At 38.0% G+C, this 27034-nt stretch overlaps 1 protein-coding gene across 1 annotated transcript; it reads right to left on the reverse strand.

The window, feature by feature from the left end:
- Nucleotides 1-280: 280 nt before the first annotated feature.
- Nucleotides 281-27034, reverse strand: Vsig4 (V-set and immunoglobulin domain containing 4). The gene is made up of 7 exons (XM_032890428.1): nucleotides 26940-27034; nucleotides 24224-24580; nucleotides 11947-12009; nucleotides 11442-11519; nucleotides 3265-3366; nucleotides 1307-1328; nucleotides 281-990 (listed from the first exon to the last, which is right to left on the reverse strand). Exons 1-7 carry the CDS (start codon nucleotides 27025-27027, stop codon nucleotides 810-812), a joined length of 891 nt encoding a protein of 296 aa, XP_032746319.1. The 5' UTR covers nucleotides 27028-27034; the 3' UTR covers nucleotides 281-809.

The raw sequence follows: 27034 nt of genomic DNA on the forward strand, positions 1-27034 counted from the left end.
CCTAGGTTAAATTTCTTGTAAAACACACACACACACACACACACACACACACAGAGAGAGAGAGAGAGAGAGAGAGAGAGAGAGAGAGAGAGAGAGAGAGAGAGAGAGAGAGAGAGAGAGAGACAGAGACAGAGACTGACAGAGACACAGAGAGACACAGAGAGACACAGAGACAGAAAGAGAGGGCAGAAAAGTGTGTGATCTATATTCCTAGGGATCTCATTTTAGTAATTTTGGATCGGTCCTACCATGTATTGAGAGAAGTCCAACATAACTGAAGTTGCTGTCATGATTAAATATTTATTAACATCAAAAGAATATAAGTGCATTAGATTAACAGCGTAGCAATAGCAATAGCAATTACAAGTTGTCTGGCCCTAGAGAAAGGGGGTAATCCTGGATGCAAGTATTTGCCTGAGTTGGTAGGACTGAAATTCCCATTTTTCTTCTTTCTGGTGGTGCCTGGAGGCATTCTAAAGAACCTCTAGTGCTATGGAAATTTCTCTGATGTTTGGAGAGGAGTGGTGAAGGCCCCAGAACGAAAAGTGTCCTGGGCCAAACCCAGAAGCTAGATTTCTTGAGGTACGTATAGCATCTTCTTAGCGAAACCCAGGATTCATCAGAATTGGCAGGCTATATAGATACTTTAGCTTGCTTAGAAAGAGAGGAAGCTGTGGAGAAGCTACATTGAAGGCAAGAACTGAATAAGTCACAGGCAATTATGCCAGTAGACCTTGACTTAGTGGGGTTATTTTAGAAGATGTTATTTTCTTCAGTAACAAGAACTTCTTAGTTTCTGGGAATTGTGTTCAGCAGGCAGGAATAGTCATTGTTGATCTGGTTGTTATTTGGTACTCCTGGCTGAGACAAGGATCATCAGAGTAGTCATTGATCAGAGCCTGGGAATCTGGTTCATTATTGAAGTATGCATTTGCAATGGTAGTCACTCTTGTGGTTTCTTCAGAGTTGCTTGTCTCCCTGGCATACATCCTATGAACCAAAACCCAATTACTCATGAGAAAGATCTTAGGGCTTAGATCCTGGTTTTCTAGCATCCCACCACCAACATTCTTATTCATAGAATCTCAGGATCCTGCTAGACAGGGATTGTGGGAACAGAAAGTTGGTGTACCTAAAACATCTTGTGTGTTCACTGATCCAATGTAAGGACATTTATTTGAGAGAATAAAATATTTTCTGACCCCGAAAGACTCTATTAGGACTAATTTCCAGGTTTTCAGCCAATGACAAACAGAACTGAGGGCAGGTAATAGTTAATAAGTTAGAAAAGGAAACGGTATCTTACCTGCTCACCTCATAGACATACTCTAGAAAAGAAGGAAGATTCAGGTCAGAACTTATATGGAGAGTGTACAAGATCTAATCATGAAACCTGAGTACCTGTGCAAAGATTGGGCGTGGGGGAACAGAAGAGAATTCTAAGTATCATCTTTTTCATGTCAAGAGGTTTTTTTGTCATGAGTTGAAATACAGGGATGTAGATTTTTCGGAGAAGTGGAAGGTATACATGCTAGATTTCCATCCCCTTTGGCGTTTCTGACTCAAAACACCAGGTTGAAGATATTGCTTGGTGTTGGTAAAGGGAGAACACCAGTCCTGCTTTTAACCCAGTAATTTTATCAAAGATTCTCAGAAAATTCTGTGGGAAACTTGATTGCCCAGTCACAGCCCAGGTAAAATGCACTGATTTTGGTTCGGTGCCAGGGACCATAGCCCAAAACATTTTCAGTGCATTAATGCCCACCTATTATTCAAGAAAGGGGTCAGTTGTTTCATATATATCATATATGGAAAGTCGATGTTTCATTGAATTAATAAAATATAACTACATAAAATCTAAAACTAAAAGGACCCTAATTAAGTAATCCTTGCTCCTTAATGTCTGTGGAAAACTGTCCTCTAATTCTAGGATTAGATTGGCACAAAGATGGCCATTTCTTTTTTAAAGAAAAATATTTGTATCATTTTATTTATTTTTTTAATTTTTATTGGATATTTTATTTACATTTCAAATGTTACTCCCTTTCCCTGTTTCCCGTCCATAAACCCCCTATCCCATCCCCCTCACCCTTCTTCTATGAGGGTGTTCCTCCGCCCTACCACCCACCCCTGTCATGACATTCCCTTACACTGGAGGGTCCAGCCTTGGCAGGACCAAGGAGTTCTCCTCCCATTAGTGCCCAACAAGGAAGACGGCCATTTCTTGATACCTCAATCTGCCTTCTAGATTGTTATAATCTTTCAGAGTAACAACTGGAATTTCATGTACTAAATTACAAGAAAGCTAACAATGCAAAGTATGAGACCCTCCATTTCCATGTTTTGTCTTCCCCACTGATTAGGAAATTCTGTACACCACATACGTTCTTTTTGCCTTTATATACCCAGAATCTGTAATTCTCAAATTATTTTTAGTAACTATAGACTAAATTGAATTACTGCAGTGAAGTTATCGCTCTTAAAGAGAAGGGAGTCTTAGAAACAAACATTCCAATCTCCCTCAACGCTGTTTTCCATACTCAGTAAATAACTTTGACAATAGTGCCTTTATCAGGCTGTTTCCCTGATCAAAACAATGAAATTAATCTTAGAAGCATTGCAGAGCCCAGTGAAGAAATTCTTTAGACTGGAATTAAAAGCCTGTTATAATTAGAAAGAAACTTTTATCCTCCCCTGTATTTCATTATCACTTAACTATGTGAATTTTTCTTTACGATGATCCACACTGATTTGCAATTTAGGCCTTTGTACTTACACTCATGTGGATTCACTTTCCCAGAATACTGTCTCTTCACACATTGTCTTCATATAATATGACCTAGTTCTACTTAGACCTTCTGAAGGACTTTGTTGATTGTTCCAGCTTTGACTTCTTCTCTTCAGTTCTAGTTCAATATTTTCTTCTTTACATTTTGGATCATTATTCTTTCTGCTATGTGTGTTATTGATAACTTCTATACTTCAACCTGGAAATCCATATATAAATGGCAAGCAACTTGAGGAATGCTTCTCTTGCATTCTTATAAGGTGACTTACAAAGAGAGTTGTACTGGGTTGGGTACCCTGGACTTTATCTTACATCATTGCAGGGATAAGGAACATCCATCTCTTTTTATTTACTACTCTAAAACTGGTCTTGGAGCCCAATGGAAAGTTAGACATAGAAGATCATCAGAATGCAGACCAATGTAATGTTGGAAAGAATGAATAAGCAAAAACCAACTCTCCCTACTTATCACTTACCTTGGAATGTTCTGCGGCGGAACATGATAAAAGCTATGGTGACAACTACTATGCAGCAAAAGCAGATGATCAAGATTATGGCAAAGATTGGCAGCTTCCCTCCTAAAAGATAAAATAAGACTAAGTGCTATTGGGCTAAAAATTATGTCCATCACTGGTCTTACTCACTGCTGGACCTTGCATGTCATAATACCAACATACCAGGCAAGATGTGCCCCTGGTATGATAGTAGTTTTAGGATAACTAACAGCTTTTTTATTGGAATCGAGAACTGCTCCACAGGAGGGAATATCATACCTGTTACTGTAATCCTGGTCAAAATATATGGCTGGGACTGTCATAGACCCTATAATAGAACTTGTTTTGTTTGTTTTTATAAATATTCAATTTGCTATTTGAAAATTTATACTTATACCCATAGACATAGGCTTCTCTCAATATTGGACAGAGAAGATTATTTTTTAAAAAAGATTTATTTATTTATTTGTTTATTTATTTATTTATTTTATATGAGTACACTGTAGCTGTTTTCAGACACACCAGAAGAGGACATCAGATCCCATTACAGATGGTTGTGAGCCACCACGTGGTTGCTGGGAATTGAACTCAGGAACTCTGGAGAGCAATCAGTACTCCTAACCATTGAGCCATCTCTCCAGCCCGAGAAGCTTATTTTCATTGGACAGAAATCAATCCAGAGATGCATAACTGGTGAAAGTGCTGAGAAGAGACTGGGTGTTAATTGCAAACTGGCATATCTTTATTATCACAAAGAGATGGGGAGGAGGAAGGGAGGTCACAAAGCATCATGAAAGAGAATGCAGAAAGGTTAAGAGCCAGGTAATGAGGACGAGTATCGTGAAATGCTGTTTTATGGACATGAAAGGGATATTGCATTCATGGATTTATAGTAGCTGGGGTCACCTGCTCAAGATGGACATAAGTTCAAGTCAAAAGTCTTGTATAGGTGGTAGAGATGCTCTTTAGGCCACACTCCTTACTGAAGAGCTCCTGACAGTTGGTAGCTTCTGGTGGAGAGACATTCATTCCTTTTTCCTTGTGATCCCACTGAGAGGTTTCCCATACCCCCACTGGATGTCCCTAAACTCGTGCACTAATTGGATTTAGTAGGTTATCTAAGAAGAAGACAAGAAGTTAGGAGGAAGAAGGTTGTAGAGCATTTGGTTGGAGTTGGAAGAAGGAAACGAAAGGTGTATATGGTTATATTTCATTTTATAGATGTATGAAATTATCAAGAATAAAGAAATTACAATAAAAGTATTGAATGTCCATACAGTATTTTTTAAATTACAAAGATAAGTGGAAATTGTGATTCACATGTTTAAACTTGGTATTTGGGAGGGAGAGGCAGGCAGATCTCTGTGACTTCGAGGTCAGACTGGTCTTCATAGTTGGTTCCAGGACAGCTAGTGCTACAGGTCTCAGTAATGCAATATTATTTATCCAAGAATTATTAATAATGGCCCAAATAGGAAGTTTTTTATTTAACATGCAAGAATAAAATAAATACATAAATTGTTAAACACACATATATACACCAATTATCTAGCAATGGAAACATATTTGCATATAATATATATGTATATATATATATTCATATGAGACCACAACTGACTCTGACCAACACCCAGAGAAAAAGAATTCTAGTACAGAAATGCATTACTTTATTCCTTTGTAAGAGTACAAAATAGCTTAAAATAAGACATGGCAATAGTGACTGAATATTTTGGTAAGGATTAGGCAGCAGGAATTGTGGTTGTGATGTATGCACATCTTTTCAGATTTTTAAATATTAATCTAGCTATATATTATTTGTATACTATGTTTCAGTAAAAGTTTACTAATTTAAAAATGCAGCCAAATAAATGAATAAATGTTGGGCCCTGTGGAAACTCTACGTATCAGCCTAGAGTGTCTCAAGGTTCTGAGCAAGCAACAGAGAAAAACAAAATTTCATACACCTAAGAAAATATAGATAAGGAATCAGTGGGCCGATACCTTCCCACATCCCACAGCCTTCTGTCTCTCAGGAGGTCTGCTGTAAACAGGGACACAGGTGGGACTCCTGCCCAAATACCATGCCAGCTGGGACACCCACAAAGCCCAGCTGACCTGAGACCTACCCCCTCTGCCTGAGATCCATCTTCCTTCTAGTCTGCTCCTTGACTTGGGCCAGATTGGTGGACCTGCTCCCCTTCCACACCTCACAGTCTGCCTGTCTCCTAGGACCTCCCCCTCCAACAAGAGAGAGCACTGCCTACCTCACAGGAGGCCAGATCCAACTCAGGTAACAGAGCTCTACCTACTTCCAAGGAGGCAGGTTCCAGTCAAAGACGTCTAGGCCAGTTAACACCAGAGATAACCGGATGATGAGAGGCAAACACAAGAACATAAGCGACAGAAGCCAATGAAAGTCAGCACCATCAGAATGCAGTTCCCCCAACACAGCAAGCCCTGGATACCCTAACATACGTGAAAAGCAAGATTCTGGCCTAAAATCCAATATAATAGAGGCCCTTAAAGAAGATATACATAACTTGCTAGGGTTGAATTAGGGAAAGGATTGAAGAAATTGAGGAGGAGGGTGACCCCAAAGGAAGAGCAGCAGTAATCCAAACCATTGTGAACTCTCAGAGAGTGAACTACCAACCAGGCAGCATACATATGCTGGCCCAAGGCCCCTGGCACATATATAGCAGAGATTGTCTCAGTGTCCTTAATCCTTGAGAGACTTGAGGTCCCAGGAAGAGGATCCCCAGTTGGGGGAAGGGGGAGCACCTCTGGAGGCAAGAGGGGAATGGGATGAGGAACGTGGAGGGGGAAACCGGGAGGGGGGCAATGACTGGGATGTAAATAAAATAATAAAAAAAGAAAGAAAAAGAAAATCTAGATAAATATCAGAGATACAATGTCAGAACAATTTCTTGAATACCCCTTGGGTTTCTTTTTCTGTGTGTGTGTGTGTGTGTGTGTGTGTGTGTGTGTGTGTGTGTGTGTGTGTGTGTGTGTTTGGCTATAGCCAAATTTCCATGCTTTCCATGGGGCCAAGATCGGGAGCTTTCTTTTACCTTGCCTTAAGAAGAAAAAAAAATAGTATTCTGACTCACCAGCTTCTCAAAAACGCTATATTCATGTGATTCTGGCTTTAAGCCATAAAAACTTTTCTTGATACTACTCCTCAGCCCAATTCCCAGCTTCCTCTTTTCTCAAAAATATTTCCACTCAGAAATCTAGGGCACCTTGAGAGTTAATACTGTCAATCTGAAAGGATCTAGGATCTAGATGCATCGAGAAGACAAGCCTCTTGGCATTATCTTAACCGTGGCCACCCTTCTTCCAGAGCCTGGCATAATGAACTGAATAAACCAGAGCAAGCAAGCTGAACACCAGCATTCTCTGCTGTCTGGTTGTGAATCTGATGTGATAACCTGCCATGACTTCTTGACATGACAGACTGAACCTCTGAGCTCTGAGCCCAGACAAACCATTTCTTCCTTAAGCAGCTTCCATCAAGTCCTTGATTGTGGAAATGAGGTAAGTAACTAATACAGGTATAGAAATAGTTGAAGGAATATACTGTATAAAGATTCCAGTTCTAAGTCTTTTTTACTTCCTGTATAATCGCAAAGGCAAGATAATCGTCCTTCCTACAAAGGTGTTTGCACTCCAATTTCCAGAATTGTATGTAATATAAAAAATAATTAAGGTTAAAGGCAGAATTAAGGTTAATAGCTATCTGCAGTTTAAATGGGAGATTATTATTAATTATTCTGATGGGCTCAATGTAATTATAAGGATCAATTTAACAGTGAAGATAGGAGATACAAGAGAAGATAAGCATTAGAGGGAGATTTGAATCCATTATACTGCTAATTTTGAAAAAAGATAAAAGAGGTCATGAACCAAGGAATGTGGGTAATTTCTGCATAGTGGAAAGTATCAGGGAATTGATCCTTTCACGAAACTTCCAGAAGTAATATTGTACTCCTTGCACCTGATTTTATCTCACTAATAATTATGTCAGACTTTTGATTACCATATGTATATGATAACATATTTCTGTTATTTTTATATACGGAAATTGAGGTAAGGTTTTACATCAGTCAAAGGAAAGTTAATACAGCAAATTCAGTTAAATCATTAAGTGTCACTGAATTTAGTTTCCTCATAACTTGTAAATGACACATTGAATGATATCCAATATCTTTTTTTGTTTTTTACTTTAATTTACTTTATAATCAGCATTCAAAATAACAGATTCATCATATTTTGTTTTGATTGGATTTTTTTTCTCCACCACTGCCTGCTGTCTTCTTTGACACTTGTATCCTCTTCCTTCTACTAGTTCCCATTTTATGTCACATGTCTTATACTTCCTCCTTACCTCCTTCCTTAAACTAGTTTTTTTGAAGGTGGGGGTTAGGGAGATGGCTTAGTGGTTAATAAACTTAGTATTTAAGCAACACCAGAGTTCACATCCCATCACCCACATAAAAATCAGACATAGTTAGGAGAATCTTTAACCACAGTGTTTGGGGACAGAGACACATGAATCCTCTAGGCTTCTTGGCCAGCCAGTCTAGCCAAGATTGTGAACTACAGGCCAATAAGAGACTCTGTCTCAAAAAATAAGGTAGAGAACAATAGAAGGTACATCTAAAGAAGACCTTTTGTCTCCATATGAGCACATACAGACAAGCATTTGCATTAGTACAATTTTTACATAATACAATGCTACATGCAAACGTACCACACACACACACACACACACACACACACACACACACACACACACACACACACACACACACACACTCCTGCTTTGCTTTTCTGTCTCATTAGCCTCTGAAGTGGAAACTTGTGGTTTCTTTGGCCAGCCAGATATATCGGTTGATTTGCTGGGGCATGTACATGAAAGGATGTTTTGCTAATGGAGCATTGGTTTGCTTTGCTCTGCCTCACTATTCTTTGCTAAAGACACTCGTGTATTGGTAGAACCATGCAAGCCCCTGACATCAGACACAGAGCTATGGAGTTACAGAATTTTGGAATTTGTCCTTCTGGGTTTCAGTCTTTCTTTGGTCTAGTATTTAATTACTCTGCCCCATTTCTTCTAGTATAATGGTAATCTATATTATGTACTATTGTATATTAGATGTAATTGCTTTTTGATTTTATAGGGCATTACAATTAAGAGATTGCCTTACGTCTCAGAAGAGACTTTAAACCTTTAAATATTCAAGGCTATGGGGAGTTTGGAAATTGTACTCAATGAATTTTGTGTTATGATGAGGCCAACAGACTATTAAAGCTGAGGAGTAGATTGTGGTGGCTTGAGTGAGGTGTTCCCCATGAGTATTGGGACCAGGAATACTTATTCTCCAGTTGGGTGCTGTTTGGGGAATATTAGAAGGGGTGTTCCTGTTGGAGGAGGTATGCCGCTGGGGGTGGGCTTTGAGGTTTCAAAAGCCACCTCCAGTTTATCCTCTTGCTTTCTTGTATGTGTTTGGACTGATGTGCTCTCAACTGCCTGCTATGTGCTACTGGTTCCACTCTATTATCATGGACTCCAACCCATTAAAACTGTCATTTCAAACTTTCATCCTGTAAGTTAGCTTGGCCATGATGTTTCATCTTTTTAATAGAAAACTAATACATACATTAAAGCTCTAGGGAAGCAAGAGGTCAATCCTAAACCCAGTGTATAACAAGAAATAATAAATATTAGGTACCAAAATAAAGAATAAAGAAACAAAGAATGAAAGAACAATATATAGCATTAACCAGAGAGTTGGTTTTTAAGATAAAGATTAATAAACTCCTAGGCTAAGCAAAGCAAAAGGAAGAGACAGAAGCTTTAAATTAATAAAATTAAAGATTAAAAGAGACTTCAATGAAATTAGAAGGATCATTAGATGATATAAAAATTCTGGAAAACTTAAAAAAAATAGATTAGTTTCCAGGCACATATGACTTGTTTTAATAGTTATTTTTCTGTTGCTGTGATAAAACACCATGACCAAAGGCAATCTCAGAAGCAGGAGGAGTTTAATGTGGCTTATGTTTGCAGATGGATAAGAGACAGGCACAGCAGGGAGCAACAAGCACAGACATTGCAGCAGGAGGAAGCTGTAAGATCACATCCTTCAACACCATACTCAATGCAGAGAAAGGAATCTGGAACTGGGTTGAGGCTATAAACTCTAAATGTGGTGTACTTCCTCCAGAAAAGCCATGCCATTTCTCTAGAACCAACTGGGGACAAAAATCACACAAAATAAACCTATGGGGGACATTGACATTCAAGCCACCACATTCTACTGTCTGACCCTGATAGGTTTAAGGCCCATCATAATATTATTAATTTTGCTTATCAAACTTTACAAGCATCACAATTCAGACAGTCTCAAAACTACTTAAAAGCATCTTCTCAGACTTAAGAAAAGTTCTTTAACTGCAGTTTCTTGTAAAATCAAAATATATCACAAACTTCAAACATAAAATGGCACAGAATACATATTACCATTCCAAAAGGGAGGAGTCGGAGCATAGTGAGAAAATAATGGACCAAAGACTAAAACACAGCAGGGCAAGCATCAAATCATGTAGCCTTGCCTCTGGTGCCACAGGGGTTATCTGACTCTGCCACTGCTGCTTTGTTGCCTACATCAGACATTTCATTCTTGTGCTGTTACTACTTCGTATCTGCTGTTCTCCTTAGCAGATATTTCATGGCTCTAGCATCACCACCATCTTGGGGGTATCCAATACCATGTTGGCTTCACTTTTATAGCCTTAGACAATGTTCTTCGGGGGGGCATGTTGCCCTCTTAGGATGTTTATGTAGGGACTGTCCCCAACCCATTTCCTGGTCTCAGGGGCTTTTATTTTCAATCAAGTCTAGGATATAACTTTGCTGACTACTCCTATCTCAGTTGGCAGTGATTATTTTCAGAGCCCAAAATATATCATTCTGTGTTCTCCTGGATTTTAGTGTTGCTGATGAATGATCTGATGATATGCTTGGTATTTATGCCTCAAGATTTCAAATTGAGGTCTGTGAGGTGGCACTTTCCATGTACATCTTTTACTTAGTACTTTATTTGGATGTATATCTCATTCCCTAGGTTTGGAAAATTCTTGGCTATAATTTCATTGAATATAGTATCTAAGCATATTTACTCTCTCTGAGCTTTTTAACTTATTTCTGCTCCTTCTTTTATTGTGTGGACTATTAGGTTTGGTCTCCTGAATGTATCTATGATTTCTCAAATATTTAATCATATTCATTAATGTTTTCTTTATGTATATATCATTATGTATTATTTTCTCTATCTTATCATCCATCCTTGAAATTCATTCTTCTGTCTCATCTGTTTCTGATGCATTCTGTTGTGCCTTTTATTTTATTTATTAATAGAGCATTTGGCTAGCATGTTTGAGATCACTAGTTCAATACCCAGTATCACAAAAAGAAGTATGCATCCAATGATAAAGATAGAGCGTGAAACAATGAGCTATAGTTATCAAACTATTTCACACTGAATAATCAAAGTAGATACTTGATGGGTACCTGAAATCATAGATGTTTTGTAGTATATCCAGAACTAACAATTGGTTACAAGACTATGAAAGGGGTTCATTATTTTAAGAATTAATTTAGGCATACCATTTGCAAAATTATATGACTGTTTGTGATGAAGTGAACAATATTTTCTGGGAATTTAATCCCTGAGTTCTGACTTGGAAATATTTTAAGACTTTTGAAGAACTAAAAATTAGCTGTGAGTTGCTGTAAAATCTTTAGTCCAAAAGTTAAAGTTGTGGGTAGGAGAGACTGCTTTGCTCTTTACCTATTCTATTACCTGTCTACTTAGGAGAACTAGCTGAGTTCATAATCCTAGTTCATTTTTTTCAGTTCTTGAGAAGTATTTTGCCATGGCGATAGGAAACAAACTTAAGAATACATTTAACTCTTTCTTTAACCACAATCTGACTTTTTCATTCTTTTATCTTTATCTTTCTCTTTCTATCCTACCTACCAAATGATCTGATGTTATGCTTGACATTTATGCCTTAATATTTCCACATAGAGTTTATGAGTCACAATGTTCAGAGTCAAAGTAGAAGGATAGAATTTCTAATGTTATTCTTACCTGGGACAGTAGTGGTCCCCTGAGGTGTTTGAGTCACACTAGTGGTCAAGTTAGAAGTTGAACTCGTTATAGTCGTTGCTATGAAAACAGAGAATCAAGGTCAGAGACCTCCCTCACACTGAAGAGCTGTGAGGGTAGGAGATGGTGGAAAAGGCTTTATGTCTTTGCTGTAGACCTCTTCTGGGCTTTCAGGGTATCTATTTAGCCATATCATTGATCTATACTATACTATGTATGAGGTACAACATTTCAACTTTCTTACTGTAAGGGTGGTCAGTGGAAAATAGATAAACAAAGAAATAATATACCCATAGTCACACAGTCATGATGCTTTCTTTTTGCTTCATGACTCTACTTCTTCACTCTCCTTGCTACATGTCTTTACTACTGTGACCTGCTCGAGTAAGACAGCAATCTCTTTGCTCAAATTGAGTGGAATTTAATATCCTCAGTTTTCATACATCATTTTAAAGAACTGCTATAACAAAGCCCCTGTATAACTTACCTTCCAAAGAGGATTGCATGGTCGTAAGTGCTTCAGTAGTGATTTTAGGTGGCTTATAGGGGTCTGTAAGGAAAAAGAAACCTGGTTAAGGAATCCAGTAACCTTAGATAAAGATATTAGAAAAATTTGGAACTTTAGGTAAACATAGTCAGGTTCATGGTTGGACCTCTCAACCCTCTCTTCGTGATGCTGGCAAGTGCTATTGACTGGCCGTTATTCATTGGATATCACCCCAGGTCTGGGTTCATAAGCTCATAGACTTTCAATATACTAGAACATACAGTGGAGAGGAGGTGAAAATTTGGCAGAGGAAATGTATTTTCATTTTCACTGAATTTTAACTAAACTATAATGATTCATTCTTGATAAACACTTCAGAAGTATAACAAAGGAAAATGCTAAAGTAATGACTTCAAAAAATTTTACCCCCTCACAGAAATAAAGGCATAACTGAAAAATTTTGTCATTTTCCCAAGAATTTTGGAAATTAGTACATAGGAATTTATGGTGTATTTACAAAAGAGGGAACAACTGTTTTTTGTAATAACATGAAGCTTTGTGGCATTTCAACTTACCTCAGAGGTAATAAAAATTAATACCCTATTCCAGATACAAGAGTAAGCAGTTCATTCTAAAAATACTATCTTTATTTGACCTATTTAATGATTTTCTGAAAATAAAAAACCCCATTAATTCAAAGTTTGTTTTATTTAGTACATATAGTAAAATGTCTTTCCCTATGGCAAGGACAATGCTCATCACAGAGATGCCTAAGACAATGGCTATCAGTTTGTGAAAAGAAGATACTAACCAACCATTTTGAAAGGAAGTGCTCATAAATAGATATTCCCCAGGAAGTTTGAAAAGTCTGACAATATCCCACAGTAAAGTATGACATACCCTTTCATAAAGTCTTTTATATATTCAGAAAAAATATAAGAAAGGCATAAGGACACATGGTTAACCTTAGGTTTCATATTATCAGAAAATTAAAAGAGTGTCATAATTATAAAGTGGCTGTATACTGATATCTTAGCTAAACAAGCAACATTATTCTCCAATAAATTATACCCTGTAAATAATACATGATTTATTTGCTCCTGGAAATTAAGAAAATCTCTAACCAGTCATTATCTGACCTCTAAATTAATCAAATAATGAGTTTAGTGGCTACCCATGACAATGAATACACAAGAGTACACAACATTAGTTTTTAAAAATCACCTGAACTATCGACCAACCAACCAACCAATCAATCAATCAAACAAACAAAAAAACAGGTAAGAGGAACATGTACTTGTAGTTCTAGCTACATATGAATTTAGTTTGGGCAATATAGAAAAAACCCCATCTAAAAACATATACAAACCCCAGATGAAATGAAAAAAAATTAAGACATTCCTTAAATAAATAGCTAACATGAGAATATTCTGTAGTAGACAGGGCCCATAAGAAATGTCAAAAGACATTCTTTAAGTTAAAATAAAGGGGCAGTGGGTGATATCCAAAACTAATATGAAGAAATAAAAAAGCACCAGTAAAGATAACTATACAGCTAAGTAGAGTCTAAACATACCTTTGTAATCTGACTTCAAAAAAGACTTTACAAAATAATAATTAAAAATCAATACTTATACCATTATAATATACTAAAGTGTAACTTAAAGTAATGGTAGAATTAAAGGTTAAGAAATTGAGCTGACACATAAGTAGCAGAGGATGGTTTTGTCAGGCAACAATGGGAGGATTGGCCCCTGGTCCTGTGAAGGCTCAATGCCCCAATGTAAGGGAATGCCAGGGCAGGGAGGTGAAAGTGAGTGGGTGGGTGGGTGAGGAGCACCCTCATAGAAGCAGGGGGAGGGAGGATGGAATAGTGGGTTTCTGGAGGGGAAACCAGGAAAGGGGATGACATTTGAAATGGAAATAAATAAAATATCTAATAAAAAAGAATTTGAGCTGAATAGAAATGATCTTTTGTATATTATAACATTAAATTGTAATAAATCCAATAAGTTAAGAATTGATATCCTACTGAGAGAAAAATAATGAAAATACTTAGTAAATGTCTTAGTTAGGATTTATATTGCTGTGATAAAGCCCCATGACTTAAAGCAACTTGGGGCAGAAAGGGTTATTTACATTACCTAGAGAAGTCATGTTAGGACCTAGAAGCATGAATTGAAGCAGAAGCCATAGAAAAATGTTGCTTACTTACTCAACATGCTTTCATACAGCATTCAGGACTACCAACTCAGGGGCTGGTACTATCTGTGATGAATTGGGCCCTCTCACATCAGTCATCAATCAAAAAAATACACCAAAGGCTTCACAGGTTATTCTATTGGGGACATTTTCTCAGTTGAGGTTCCCTCATACAAAATGACTAGACTGTATGAAGTTGATATAAAACTAGCCAGCACCGCCCAAACCTCGCTGATCCTGGCCCACAGCTCCCTGCTCCCAAACACTGTGGGAGAGAGAGCTCATTGCCCAGACATGTGGGCACTCCTGAGACTGCAGGGCAGGAGAGACTACCATTTCTGCCTACCTTTGCCCACATCCCTAGCCTAACAGGAAACTGTAGAGGGCCTCTGGGAACAGGAAGATAGGGGCACTCAAGCTGCAGGAGCCCTGCGATCCAGACTGGACACTAATTTTTTTTTAAATATTTACTTTATGTATGAGTACACTGTAGCTGTCCTCAGACACAGCTGAAGAGGGGATCGGATCCCATTACAGATGGTTATGAGCCACCATGTGGTTGCTGGGAATTGAACTCAGGTCCTCTGGAAGAGCAGTCCAGTGCTCTTAACCCCTGAGCCACCTCCCTCCAGCCCTGGGCACAGATCTTAAGGGACTGGTCAAACAGCCACACCCAAAATCCCATAGGAGGGAGCATTAGACCTTCAGAGGGGCAGACATGCCTGAGAAACCAGAGGAGACTATTCTCTGCCCACATTTCTCACTCTAGAGGAAAACACCTAGCACCATCAGGGTCCCCTGTGCATAGGGACCCAGAAGTAGGGGCAGGCCCTTCTGGCTGCTGCTCTCATGGAGAGCTGAAACCCAGCCCTGAGGAGCAACTTCAGGCCTGAGACCAGAGGTAAGACAAACTTTTCTGCTCCAAGTGACCTGCCTGGTGGACTCAGGACACACGCCCACAGGAACAGCTGAAAGCCAGTAGACAGGGATGACTGCACGCATGAAAGCAGAACCTCTATTCCCATAACAATGAAAGAAACAGGAAAACAGGTCTACAGCATTTGACACATTTCAAAAAGGTGATTAAGCCCTACTAGAAATAGCAAATTTCAGGTAACTCAGAGACAACTGATGGTGAGAGAAAGCACATGACAAACAACAAAACCAAGAATACATAAGCATGGAATGAAACCCCACCAAAGCAAATAGTGAATGTCAAACACACACAGAGAAAGCAAAGGTCTAGATTTAAATCTGCATTGATCAAGCGTGGAGACTTCAAAGGCATATGAACCCCTTAGAAATGCAGAAAAACAGAAACTATGGAAATACAAAAAAGTCCTGAAAAGAATTACAGGAAAAGCACAATCAAACAGGTGAAGGAATTAAAAATGGAAATAGAAGCAATAAAGAAAGCACAAATGGAGATAACCCCAGATATAGAAAACCAAAGAAAGAGACAAGGAACCGTAGATACAAGCATCACCAACAGAATAAAAGACATAGAAGAGAGAATCTCAGGAGCAGAAGATTCCATAGAAATCATCGACACAACAGTCAAAGATAATGTAAAATGGAAAAAGCTAATGGCCCAAAACATACAGGAAATCTAGGACACAATGAGAAGATCAAACCTAAGGATAGTAGGTATAGAAGAGAGTGAAGACTCCCAACTCAAAGGACCAGTAAATATCTTCATCAAAATCATAGAAGAAAACTTCCCTAACCTAAAGAAAGAGATGCCCATAAACATACAAGAAGCCTAAGAACTCCAAATAGATCAGGCCAGAAAAGAAACTCCTCCCATCACATAATAGTCAAAACACCAAAGCTAAAATAAGAAAGAATATTAAAAGCAAAAATGAGGGAAAAGTTAAGTAACATGTAAAACTGATTCTCCAGAAATCACACTGATCTTCTCTTTTGAGACTGGCAAACCAGAAGATCACGGACAGATGTCATACAGACCTAAGAGAACACAATACCAGCCCCAGATTTATATCATCAGCAAAACTCTCAATTAACATAGGAGTTGGAAAACCAAGATATTCCATGACAACCAAATTTACAATAATCTTTCTACAAATCCAACCTAAAAGGATAATAAATGGTAAAGCCCAACACAAAAGAATCAAACTACACCTAGAAAAAAGCAAAACTAATTGTCTTGGCAACAAACAAAGAAGAAAGCTCACAAACTTTTAACCTCACCTCCAAATATGAATATAACAGGAAGCAATAATCACTATTCCTTAATATCTCTCAACATCAATGGCATCAACTCCCCAATAAAAAGATATAGATTAACAAACTGGATATGCAACGAGGGACCTGCATTTGCTGCTATAAAGGAAACACACCTCAGAGACAAAGGTAGACACTACCTCCAGGTGAAAGGCTGAAAACTTTCTTTCAAGCAAATGGTGGGAAGAAGCAAGCTGGGTAGCCATTCTAATATCGAATAAATCAATTTTCAACTAAAGTCATCAAAAAAGATAAGGAAAGGACACTTCATATTCGTCAAGGAAAAATCCACCAAGATGAACTCTCAATCCCTAAATATCTATGCCTAAATACAAGGCACCTACATAGGAAAAAAACCTTACTAAAGCTCAAAACACATTACCTCACAAATAATAGTAAGGAAGTTTCAACACCTCTCATCAATGGACAGATCATGGAAACAGAAATTAAACAGGGCGTGAACAGATAAGAAAGTCATGAACCAAATGGACTTAACAGATATTTATAGAACATTCTCACTAAAACAAAAAGGATATACCCCTTCTTCTCACCACCTCATGGTACTTTCTCCAAAATTGACCATATAATCAGTCATAAAAAAGGCCTCAACAGAAAGATGAAATAATCCCAGTCGTCCTATGGGACCACCACGGCCAAAGCTGGTCTTCAATAACAATAAGGGAAGAACCCCATATGGAAATTGAACAATGCTCTACTCAATGATAACCTGTCAAGGAAGAAATAAAGAAAGAAATTAAGACTTCTTAGAATTTAATGAAAATGGAAATTTAACATACCCAAACTTATGGGACACAATGAAAGCTGAGCTAAAGAGGAAAACTCATAGCTCTGAGTGCCTGCAGAAAAAACGGGAGAGAGCATATGTCAGCAACTTGACAGCACACCTAAAAGCTCTAGAACAAAAAGAAGCAAATACACCCAGGAGGAGTAGAAGGCAGGAAATAATGAAACTCAGAGCTGAAATCAACCAAGTAGAAACAAAAAGGACCATAGAAAGAATCAACAGAACCAAAAGTTGGTTCTTTGAGAAAATCAACAAGATAGATAAACCCTTAGCCAGACTAACGAGAGGACACAGAGAGTGTATCCAAATTAACAAAATCAGAAATGAAAAGGGAGACATAACTACAGATTCAGAGGAAATTCAAAAAATCATCAGATCTTACTATAAAAGCCTATATTCAACAAACTTGAAAATATGCAGGAAATGGACAATTTCCTAGACAGATACCGGGTACCGAAGTTAAATCAGGAACAGATAAACCAGTTAAACAACCCCATAACTCCTAAGGAAATAGAAGCAGTCATTAAAGGTCTCCCAACCAAAAAGAGCCCAGGTCCAGACGGGTTTAGTGCAGAATTCTATAAGACCTTCATAGAAGACCTCATACCAATATTATCCAAACTATTCCACAGATGGAGCACTACCAAATTCCTTCTATGAAGCCACAATTACTCTTATACCTAAACCACAAAAAAGACCCAACAAAAGAGAACTTCAGACCAATTTAAATATGAATATCGGTACAAAATACTCAATAAAATTCTGGCCAAATCAAGAGCACATCAAAACAATCATCCACCATGATAAGTAGGCTTCATTCAGGGATGCATGGATGGTTTAATATATATAAAACCATCAATATAATCCAGTATCTAAACAAACTGAAAGACAAAAACCACATGATCATTTCATTAGATGCTGAGAAAGCATTTGACAAAATTCAACACCCTTTCATGATAAAAGTTCTGGAAAGAACAATAATTCAAGGTCCATACCTAAACCTAGTAAAAGTCATATACAGCAAACCAGTGCTAACATTAAACTAAATGGAGAAAACTTGAACCAATCCACTAAAATCAGGGACTAGACAAGCCCACTCTCCCTTATTCAATATAGTTCTTCAATATAGTTCTAGCCAAATGCAATCAGACAACAAAAAAGAAATCAAATGGATACAGATTGGAAAGAAGAAGTCAAAATATCACTATTTGCAGATGATATAGTATATTTAAGTGATTCAAAATTTCCACCAGAGAACTGCTAAACCTGTTATACACCTTCATCAAAGTGGCTGGGTATAAAATTAACTCAAATAAATCAGTAGCCTTCCTCTACACAAAAGAGAGACAAGCTGAGAAAGACATTAGGGAGATGACACCCTAATATAATAGTCCCAAATAATAAAAAATACTGCAGTGGGACTTTAACCAAGCAAGTGAAAGATCTGTATGATAAGAACTTCAAGCCTCTGAAGAAAGAAATTGAGGAAGATCTCAGAAGATGGAAAGACCTCCCATGGTAATTGATTGACAGGATTAATATAGTAAAAATGGCCATTTTTCCAAAAGCAATCTACAGATTCAATGCAATCCCCATCAAAATTCCAACTCATTTCTTCATAGAGTTAGAAAGACCAATTTGCAAATTCATCTGGAATTACAAAAAACCCAGGATAGCTAAAACTATCCTCAATAATAAATAACTTCCGGGGAAATCACTACCCCTGATCTCAAGCAGTATTACAGAGCAATAGTGATAAAAACTGTATGTTATTGGAACAGAGACAGGAAGATAGACCAGTGGAACAGAATTGAAGACCCAGAAATGAACCCACACACCTATGATCCCTTGATTTTTGAGAAAAGAGCCAAAAGCATCCAATGGAAAAAGATAGCATTTGCAGCAAATGGTGCTGGTTCAATTGGAGGTCAGCATGTAGAAGAATGCAGATCCATCCATTCTTATCACCCTGTAAAGTCCAAGTGGATCAAGGACCTCCACATCAAATCAGATACACTCAAACTAATAGAAGGAAAAGAGGGGAAGAATCTCGAACACGTGGGTACTGGAGAAAATTTCCTGAACAAAACACCAATGGCTTATGCTCTAAGATCAAGAATTGGCAAATGGGATCTCATAAAACTACAAAGCTTCTGTAAGGCAAAGGACACTGTGGTTAGGACAAAATGGCAACAAACAGATTGGGAAAAGATCTTTACCAAGCCTACAACAGATAGAGGGCTTATATCCAAAATATACAAACAACTCATGAAGTTAGACTTCAGGGAAACAAATAACCCTATTAAAAATGGGGTTCAGCTGCCTGAGGATCCAGCTATACCTCTCTTGGTCATATACCCAAAAGATGCCCTAACATATAAAAAAGACACGTGCTCCACTATGTTCATCGCAGCCTTATTTATAATAGCCAGAAGCTGGAAAGAACCCAGATGCCCTTCAACAGAGGAATGGATACAGAAAATGTGGTACATCTACACAATGTAATATTACTCAGCTATCAAAAACAACGACTTTATATGAAATTGTTAGGCAAATGGTTGGAACTGGAAAATATCATCCTGGTAAGGCTAACCCAATCACAGAAAGACATACATGGTATGCACTCACTGATAAGTGTACTATTAGCCCAAATGCTTGAATACCCCTAGATACCTAGAACCAAATGAAACTCAAGACGGATGATCAAAATGTGAATACTTCCTCCTTCTTTAAAAGGAACAAGAATACCCTTGGCAGGAAGAGAGAGGCAAAATTAAAACAGAGACTGAAGGACACCCATTCAGAGCCTGCCCCCATGGCCCATACATACAGCCACCCAATTAGACAAGATGGATGAAGCAAAAAGAAGTGCAGACCGACAGGAGCAGGATGTAGATCTCCTAGAGAGACACAGCCAGAATACAGCAAATACAAAGGCGAATGCCAGCAACCAAACCACTGAACTGAGAGCAGGACCCCCCGTTGAAGGAATCAGAGAAAAGAACTGGAAAGAGCTTGAAGGGCTTGAGACCCCATATATGTACAACAATAGCAAGCAACCAGAACTTCCCAGGGACTAAGCCACTACCTAAAGACTATACATGGACTGACCCTGGACTCTGACCTCATAGGTAGCAATGAATATCCTAGTAGAGCACCAGTGGAAGGGAAGCCCTGGGTCCTGCTAAGACTGAACCCCAGTGAACTAGACTTGGGGGGGGCGGCAATGGGGGAGGAGTGGGGAGAACACCCATAAGGAAGGGGGAGGGAAGGGGATGTTTGCCTGGAAACCGGGAATAACAAAAATGTACATAAAAATACTCAAATTAATAATAAAAAAAAAAAGAAAAAAAAAAAAAAGAAAAAAAAAAATTGTGATTTCTCAAGGCATTGCAAATTAAATCAGTAAAAAAAAAAATGGGTTCAGAGCTAAACAAAGGATTCACAGCTGAGGAATGCCGAATAGCTGACAAGCACCTAAAGAAATGTTCAACATCTTTAATCATAAGGGAAATGCAAATCAAAACAACCCTGAGATTCCAACTCACACCAGTCAGAATGGCTAAGATAAAAAAAACTCCAGTGACAGCAGATGCTGGCGAGGATGTGGAGAAAGAGGAACACTCCTCCATTGTTGGTGGGATTGCAGACTGGTACAACCATTCTGGAAATCTGTCTGGAGGTTCCTCAGAAAATTGGACATTGAACTGCCTGAGGATCCAGCTATACCTCTCCTGGGCATATACCCAAAAGATGCCCCAACATATAAAAAAGACACATGCTCCACTATGTTCATAGCATCCTTATTTATAATAGCCAGAAGCTAGAAAGAACCCAGATGCCCTTCAACAGAGGAATGGATACAGAAAATATGGTACACCTACACAATGGAATACTACTCAGCTATCAAAAACAATGACTTTATGAAATTCATAGGCAAATGGATGGAACTGGAAAATATCACCCTGAGTGAGGTAACCCAATCACAGAAAAACCCACATAGTATGCACTCATTGATAAGTGGATATTAGTCCAAATGCTTGAATTACCCTAGATGCACAGAACACATGAAACTCGAGAAGATGACCAAAATGCAAATTCTTCACTCCTTCTTTAAAAGGGAAACAAGAATGCACTTGGGAGGGAATAGGGAGGCAAAGTTTAGAACAGAGGCTGAAGGAACATCCCTTCAGAGCCTGCCCCACATTTGGTCCCTACATTTACAGCCACCAAACTAGATAAGATGGATGAAGCAAAGAAGTGCAGGCTGACAGGAACTGGATGTAGATCCCTCCTGAGAGACACAGCCAGAGTATGGCAAATACATAGGCGAATGCCAGCAGCAAACCACTGAACTGAGAAGGGACCCCTGTTGAAAGAATCAGAGAAAGGACTGAAAGAGTTGAAGGGGCTTGAGACCCCCATATGCACAACAATGCCAACCAACCAGAACTTCCAGGGACTAAGCCATTACCCAAAGACTATACATGGACTGACCCTGGGCTCCAACCTCATAGGTAGCAATAAATAGCCTAGTAAGAGCACCAGTGGAAGGGGAAGCCCTTGGTCCTGCCAAGACTGAACCCCCAGTGAACGGGATTCTTGGGGGCGAGGGCAGTATTGGGGGAAAGATTGGGAGGGGAACACCCATATAGAATGGGAGGGTGAGGGGTTAGGGGGATGTTGGCATGGAAACGGGGAAAGGGAATAACAATTGAAATGTAAATAAGAAATACCCAATTTAATAAAGATGGAAAAAATTAAAGTTCTTTTAAATCAGCTAAAAAAAATAGAAAATATCCAATAAAAAGGAAAAAACAAAGAAAAAAACCTAGCTAACGCTTTAACAAACTAAACAATAATTGAACTATATATACTAGAAATTATCTATTAAACAGCCAAGGTAGAAGCAATGGAGGAAAAAAGAAATAAATATAAAGAATAAAGATTACAAATAAAAATTGTAGAGAATATTCTAGTTTGTTAATACTTAGTTTAAATATAAGTAGAAAATTTCTGATTTAAAAGCAGTGTCAGGGTTGGGGTTTTGGCTCATGGTAGGCGCTTGCCTGGAAGCGCAAGGCCCTGTTGGTCCCCAGCTCAAAAATTTCAAAAAAAAAAAAAAAAAAAATAAAAGCAGAGTGTCAGATTATCTTATCTAGCTATACAATATTCTTGCTTAGTGCTCAAAAGAAAAAGATGTTTTAAAGTAAAGAATGTCAAAAACCATACCATGCAGTCCTTAGACAATACATAGGATGACTATACTGATATAAGACAAATTAAATTTGAGAAAAACACTTGATTAGGTACAAAGAACAATTCCTAATCCTAAATTTTTTTTAAAGGAGAAAACTTGCTTGTAAGCATATGCTGGTAATAATACAGCCCCCAAAGTTCATGAAGAAGTTATTAATAGAATAGGAGGGAGACATAGTTAATTAACTGCTAATTATTTCAATTCAATATCCCACTCTAAATGATGTTTATAACAATGAGAAAGAGGGTCAAACTTTGAACAACATTGTTATCCACCAGTGGCACATATAGAACATTTGATATAACAATAGCAAAGTACATGGTATTATCAACTACACATGGAACGTTACCTGAAAAAGACCATATTCTATGTATAAAACAAATCCCAGTAAAATTTAAAACTATCTGGAATAATAAGCATCCTTTCCAACTGAATAAAATAAACCTACAAGTAAGGCCTGGAGGGTTGGCTCAGTGGTTAAGAGTTCTTTTTGCTCTCACAGAGGACCTGGTTTTGGCTTCCAGCACTAACATAAGCACACATTATGATATATATATATATCATATATATATATATATATATATCATAAGACTATAGTGTTCCAAATAAATAATTTACACTTACAACTAAAGAGTAATTATACAAATGTAATTTTGAGATGTCTAAAGTATTTAGATGTGCAGTTATCATAGAAGGCTGAAGTCATTACACTTTCTGATTTCAGAACATACCACAGAAATATAATAAGCAAAAGCAGCACAATACTGTTATAAAAAGACTCAGGTCAGTAAAACAGAGTCCTGGAAATAAACTAATATGTGTAAAACCAAGTAATTACTTGTAAATGTACAAAATCACATCAGACAAGCCATAGCCTTTTTCAATAAATGGTGCTGGGGAAAGTGGATATCACTAATATTCAAACCTGACCTCTAATATTCAAACCTGACCTCTATTACCCTGTGTAAAAATCAATCAAAGTGGATTAAGAACTTTAATATGAGATTGGGAACTCCGAATATATTAGAAATAAGCATAGGGAAATGCTTAGATATATGAGTAGAGGCAATGATTTTCTGGTAACAACCTCAAAAACACATAGAAAAAAACCCACTAAAATCTCATTGGTATTGCAACTAAAAATTATCTATCTGTATTGGAAAAGAAATAACTAAAGGGAGAAGAAAGAGACAACCTGTGGACTGGAAGATTAGAAATGAAAATATTCAAGCTGAGTTAAGTGAACCAAGTCCTTTACTCTAGATGAACAACAGCAGTAATATGAACTTTGAGAACATTGAATAAGAGCACTGAATAAAAGAGACAACAAAGTAATGTAGGAATAGTCATGCAGACAAACTATAAGAAAACCCAAGTACAGTGATTAAAAGAAAGAGAACGGAATGGGCAGCAGGGTCAGCTCCTGCAGAAAATTTTATATGGTTGGGTATAAGTGGACAGTGTTTAGGTTTTTGTTATGTAGATGATAATGCTCTTTTCTGTTTGCAAAGTTTTGTGGTAAATTGGGAAGAACAGTTGGTTTGAGCTACATCCCTTAAAAAGTCTTAAGCGAATATAGGAGCAGTAGATGGCATTTTAAAAGGCAATGCAATTGTATTTTCCAATAGTTTAAATTTCTAATGAGGTGCTTACTTCAAGGTGCCTGTGATTAGCAAGTAGAGTTACAGAGAACATATGTACCAAGGTCACGCAATTTCTACTGCGTCTTTGCATACCGATGCATTTCTACTCTCACAGTGACTTACATTTCTGAACACGAAGCTCAGTGATCTTATCTCTCCTTACTTGGTCTCCATCAGGAGTCTGCCAGGTGACCTCACATGTGTAGTGATTCCTGTCATCCATCTGAAGGTTATTCAGTTGGAGAGACACATCCCCTGGAACTTTGTGGCTCACTTTCAGGCGGCCTCTGTATTTTGCCTGCTGAACATGGTCTCCAGAGAAGTCACGTAAGAAGATGGTGACATGGTCAGAGCCACGTTGTACCAGCCATTTCACCAAAACTTCTCTGTAGCCTGTCAGGGGATCATAGATGCACTGAATCTTCACATCTCCTTTCCAGGTTCCTGTCACACGCTCTGGTGTTTTTAGGACGGGATGGCCTAAAGACAGGAAACAAAGTCAAAGTAAACCTAGACAAGATGTTCACCAGAGTGAGGATATGAGTAACAGGCTCAGTAGGTTTCTGGGAAACACCCTTTCTTCAATCACACTCTTCATCCCTGTGCTCTTCTGGTCTGTTAACTTTCCCATCAACGTGTGTCAGTCTCCAGGACAAAGACTTTAACACTCTTTAGCTATAGTGCTTTCAAGCTCCTTCTATGTCACTGTCTTGCTAGGAGGTGACCCTCAGTAAATCACTTCCACCATGAAGGATTCATTTTCCCCTAAATGTTACGTTGAGAGTTAAAATAGACTAATCTTTAGGAATTCTACAATATAATATATATATATGTATATATACATATATATAATATTTTCTTTTACTATTTTCAAATGAACTGTAGGAAGAATGGTGAATAGTGGAAACTGAAGTACTTCATTCTGTGCAGCTTGCTGCTGCTTGAAACAGACTCATTCAAGAGAAAGGCTCCGTGATTGGGACATAAAATCAAGTTCTTTTCTGGCAGGGCGAAAGAGATGAGCAAAAGAAGACTCTAAAGGTGAAATAAAGGGGGAAGCAAAAATCCCAGATGTATATTCTTATTTAACCAAACCACTAGCTATTAGATTTGAAACATGTACTTGGCAAGCAAGGCTAGCTGATTTTTATCCTTATTTCTCTTTGTTTTTTTTCCATTTATTTTGGTTCTTATAAAAGATATTGAAAAATGATCTCCTGAGGGGAAAAGATTTTGGAAAAGAAAAGAACCTGAGTAACTCTCTTGTGCTGGTTGTGCTAGTTATTGTGTGGTGGAAACAAAGAACATTGTTTCTTGATGGGCTAAGGAGTTCGGGTGGAGCCCAGAGGCAAAAAGAGAATGGAGGCCCACTGCATTAGAATTTTTCATATGTAAGCTCATATCTTGATGATTTTGTATTTTATTCAACTGGGGCTAGGGGCTGTATTTAGGCAACGTCTTTCCTGGTAGATATAGTTTCAAAATGTAGGTATCACTGACTTAATCCTTTTTATTTAGCACATATTTCAGTTAAGCAGGTAAAATATGATGCCTTGTACATGGAGTGAGGTTATGTTATCCAACTTCCGGGATACACTGCTAAGTACCTAAACATCTACTGATGAGGATACTGAAGTTGAATCTATGGTCTTTGCCTCATCAGGAACGCTTGGAACATCCATGGCATATTTTAACCATCCGAGAGGCCAACTTCAGTAAAAATCAGCAAATAAACATATCTCATCATTGCTAAATACTTCAAATTATGTTGGAGCCAGTGACACCCTGCAGGAAGGTGAAGCAAGCAGAAACTAAGCAAGAACCCCCTTTACCTTACACTGAGTCTTATGTACTTAAAAGGCATTTAATTTTCTTGAATAGTAAATGAGTGTGGAGGAAGAATCACAGAAATAATGCTATTATGAGATAGCCAAGACGCTGCTGGGCTATGTATGTAGAATTAGATTCTTGCAAACAGACTCTACAACTGGGCTACTACATCCACAGGGAAGTGAGTTATCCCAGCAGCTAGTAATATATCACATCCTTTAGTTGAAGAAGCTAGAGATGTTTAGCTTAGATAAATGAGTTAAGGGGACACAGTTTCTTCCATTCTTCAGATGTTTGAAATGATGACATAGAAAAAGGAATAATATGTGTTCTGGGTTGATCATAAGAAGTCCTAGAATAGGATGGAGATCAGTAAATGTCTAAAAGTATTTGAACAGCAAGTGCTGAGCACTTGCAAATGATTCTAATCAGAGGTCCATGTTACTTTTATCTATGTATTTACAAACTGAGTCTCATCATGTAGCTCTAAATATTCTGGAGCTTTCTATGTAGACAAAAAAGCCCTTGAGCTCACAGAGATCAGAGTGCCTCTACCACCCAACAGCTAGAATTAAAGATGTGCCCAACCATCCCTGGCTACAGATTACTTCTAAAGTCATATCTATTTATTCAACAACATTTATTCCTTGGAGTGGTATATATTGTAGCAAGAATCAAAGGTTGGAAATGGGAAGTTAGTTATAATTATGGAATTTTAAGGGAAAAGGAGAATATGGGAGGTTTGCATGACATTGGGGTCCTTTGCCATCCCCCAAATACTGGAAAGTCATGTGGATACTTTCCAAAAGGAAAACTCTACCCAAGGAAGCTTCTGGAACTTTTTCCAGACTTTAGTGACTTCCCTCTCTCTGCCCAACATTCAGAAAGCCTTCAGAATTGCAGGTAAATATGACTGCCCATGGGAAAAAAGCTTTCGTGGTAAAAACTCAACGTCAACACTCACATCCAGAGGGAGAAGAGGTAGTCAGGTATCAGTGTGCTGCCTTACCATAGGTGAGCACTATTAGGTGGCTCAGGAACAGCAAGCTGGATGAGATCTCCATTCTATGTGAAGCCACTGCTATTCGTCCTTCCATCCTCCTG

Source organism: Rattus rattus, chromosome X (assembly GCF_011064425.1).
Source record: "Rattus rattus isolate New Zealand chromosome X, Rrattus_CSIRO_v1, whole genome shotgun sequence".
Lineage (NCBI taxonomy): Eukaryota > Metazoa > Chordata > Mammalia > Rodentia > Muridae > Rattus > Rattus rattus.

What these genes read in the sequence shown, in the direction of transcription:
- Vsig4 (XM_032890428.1), bottom strand. Translation starts at nt 27,027, where the DNA reads ATGGAAGGACGAATAGCAGTGGCTTCACATAGAATGGAGATCTCATCC. An exon ending in TGAGCTTCGTGTTCAGAAAT is followed by an intron (nt 12,010 to 24,223) that starts GTAAGTCACTGT and finishes TTTTCCTTACAG; the next exon opens with ACCCCTATAAGCCACCTAAA. An exon ending in GGGGACCACTACTGTCCCAG is followed by an intron (nt 3,367 to 11,441) that starts GTAAGAATAACA and finishes TTTATCTTTTAG; the next exon opens with GAGGGAAGCTGCCAATCTTT.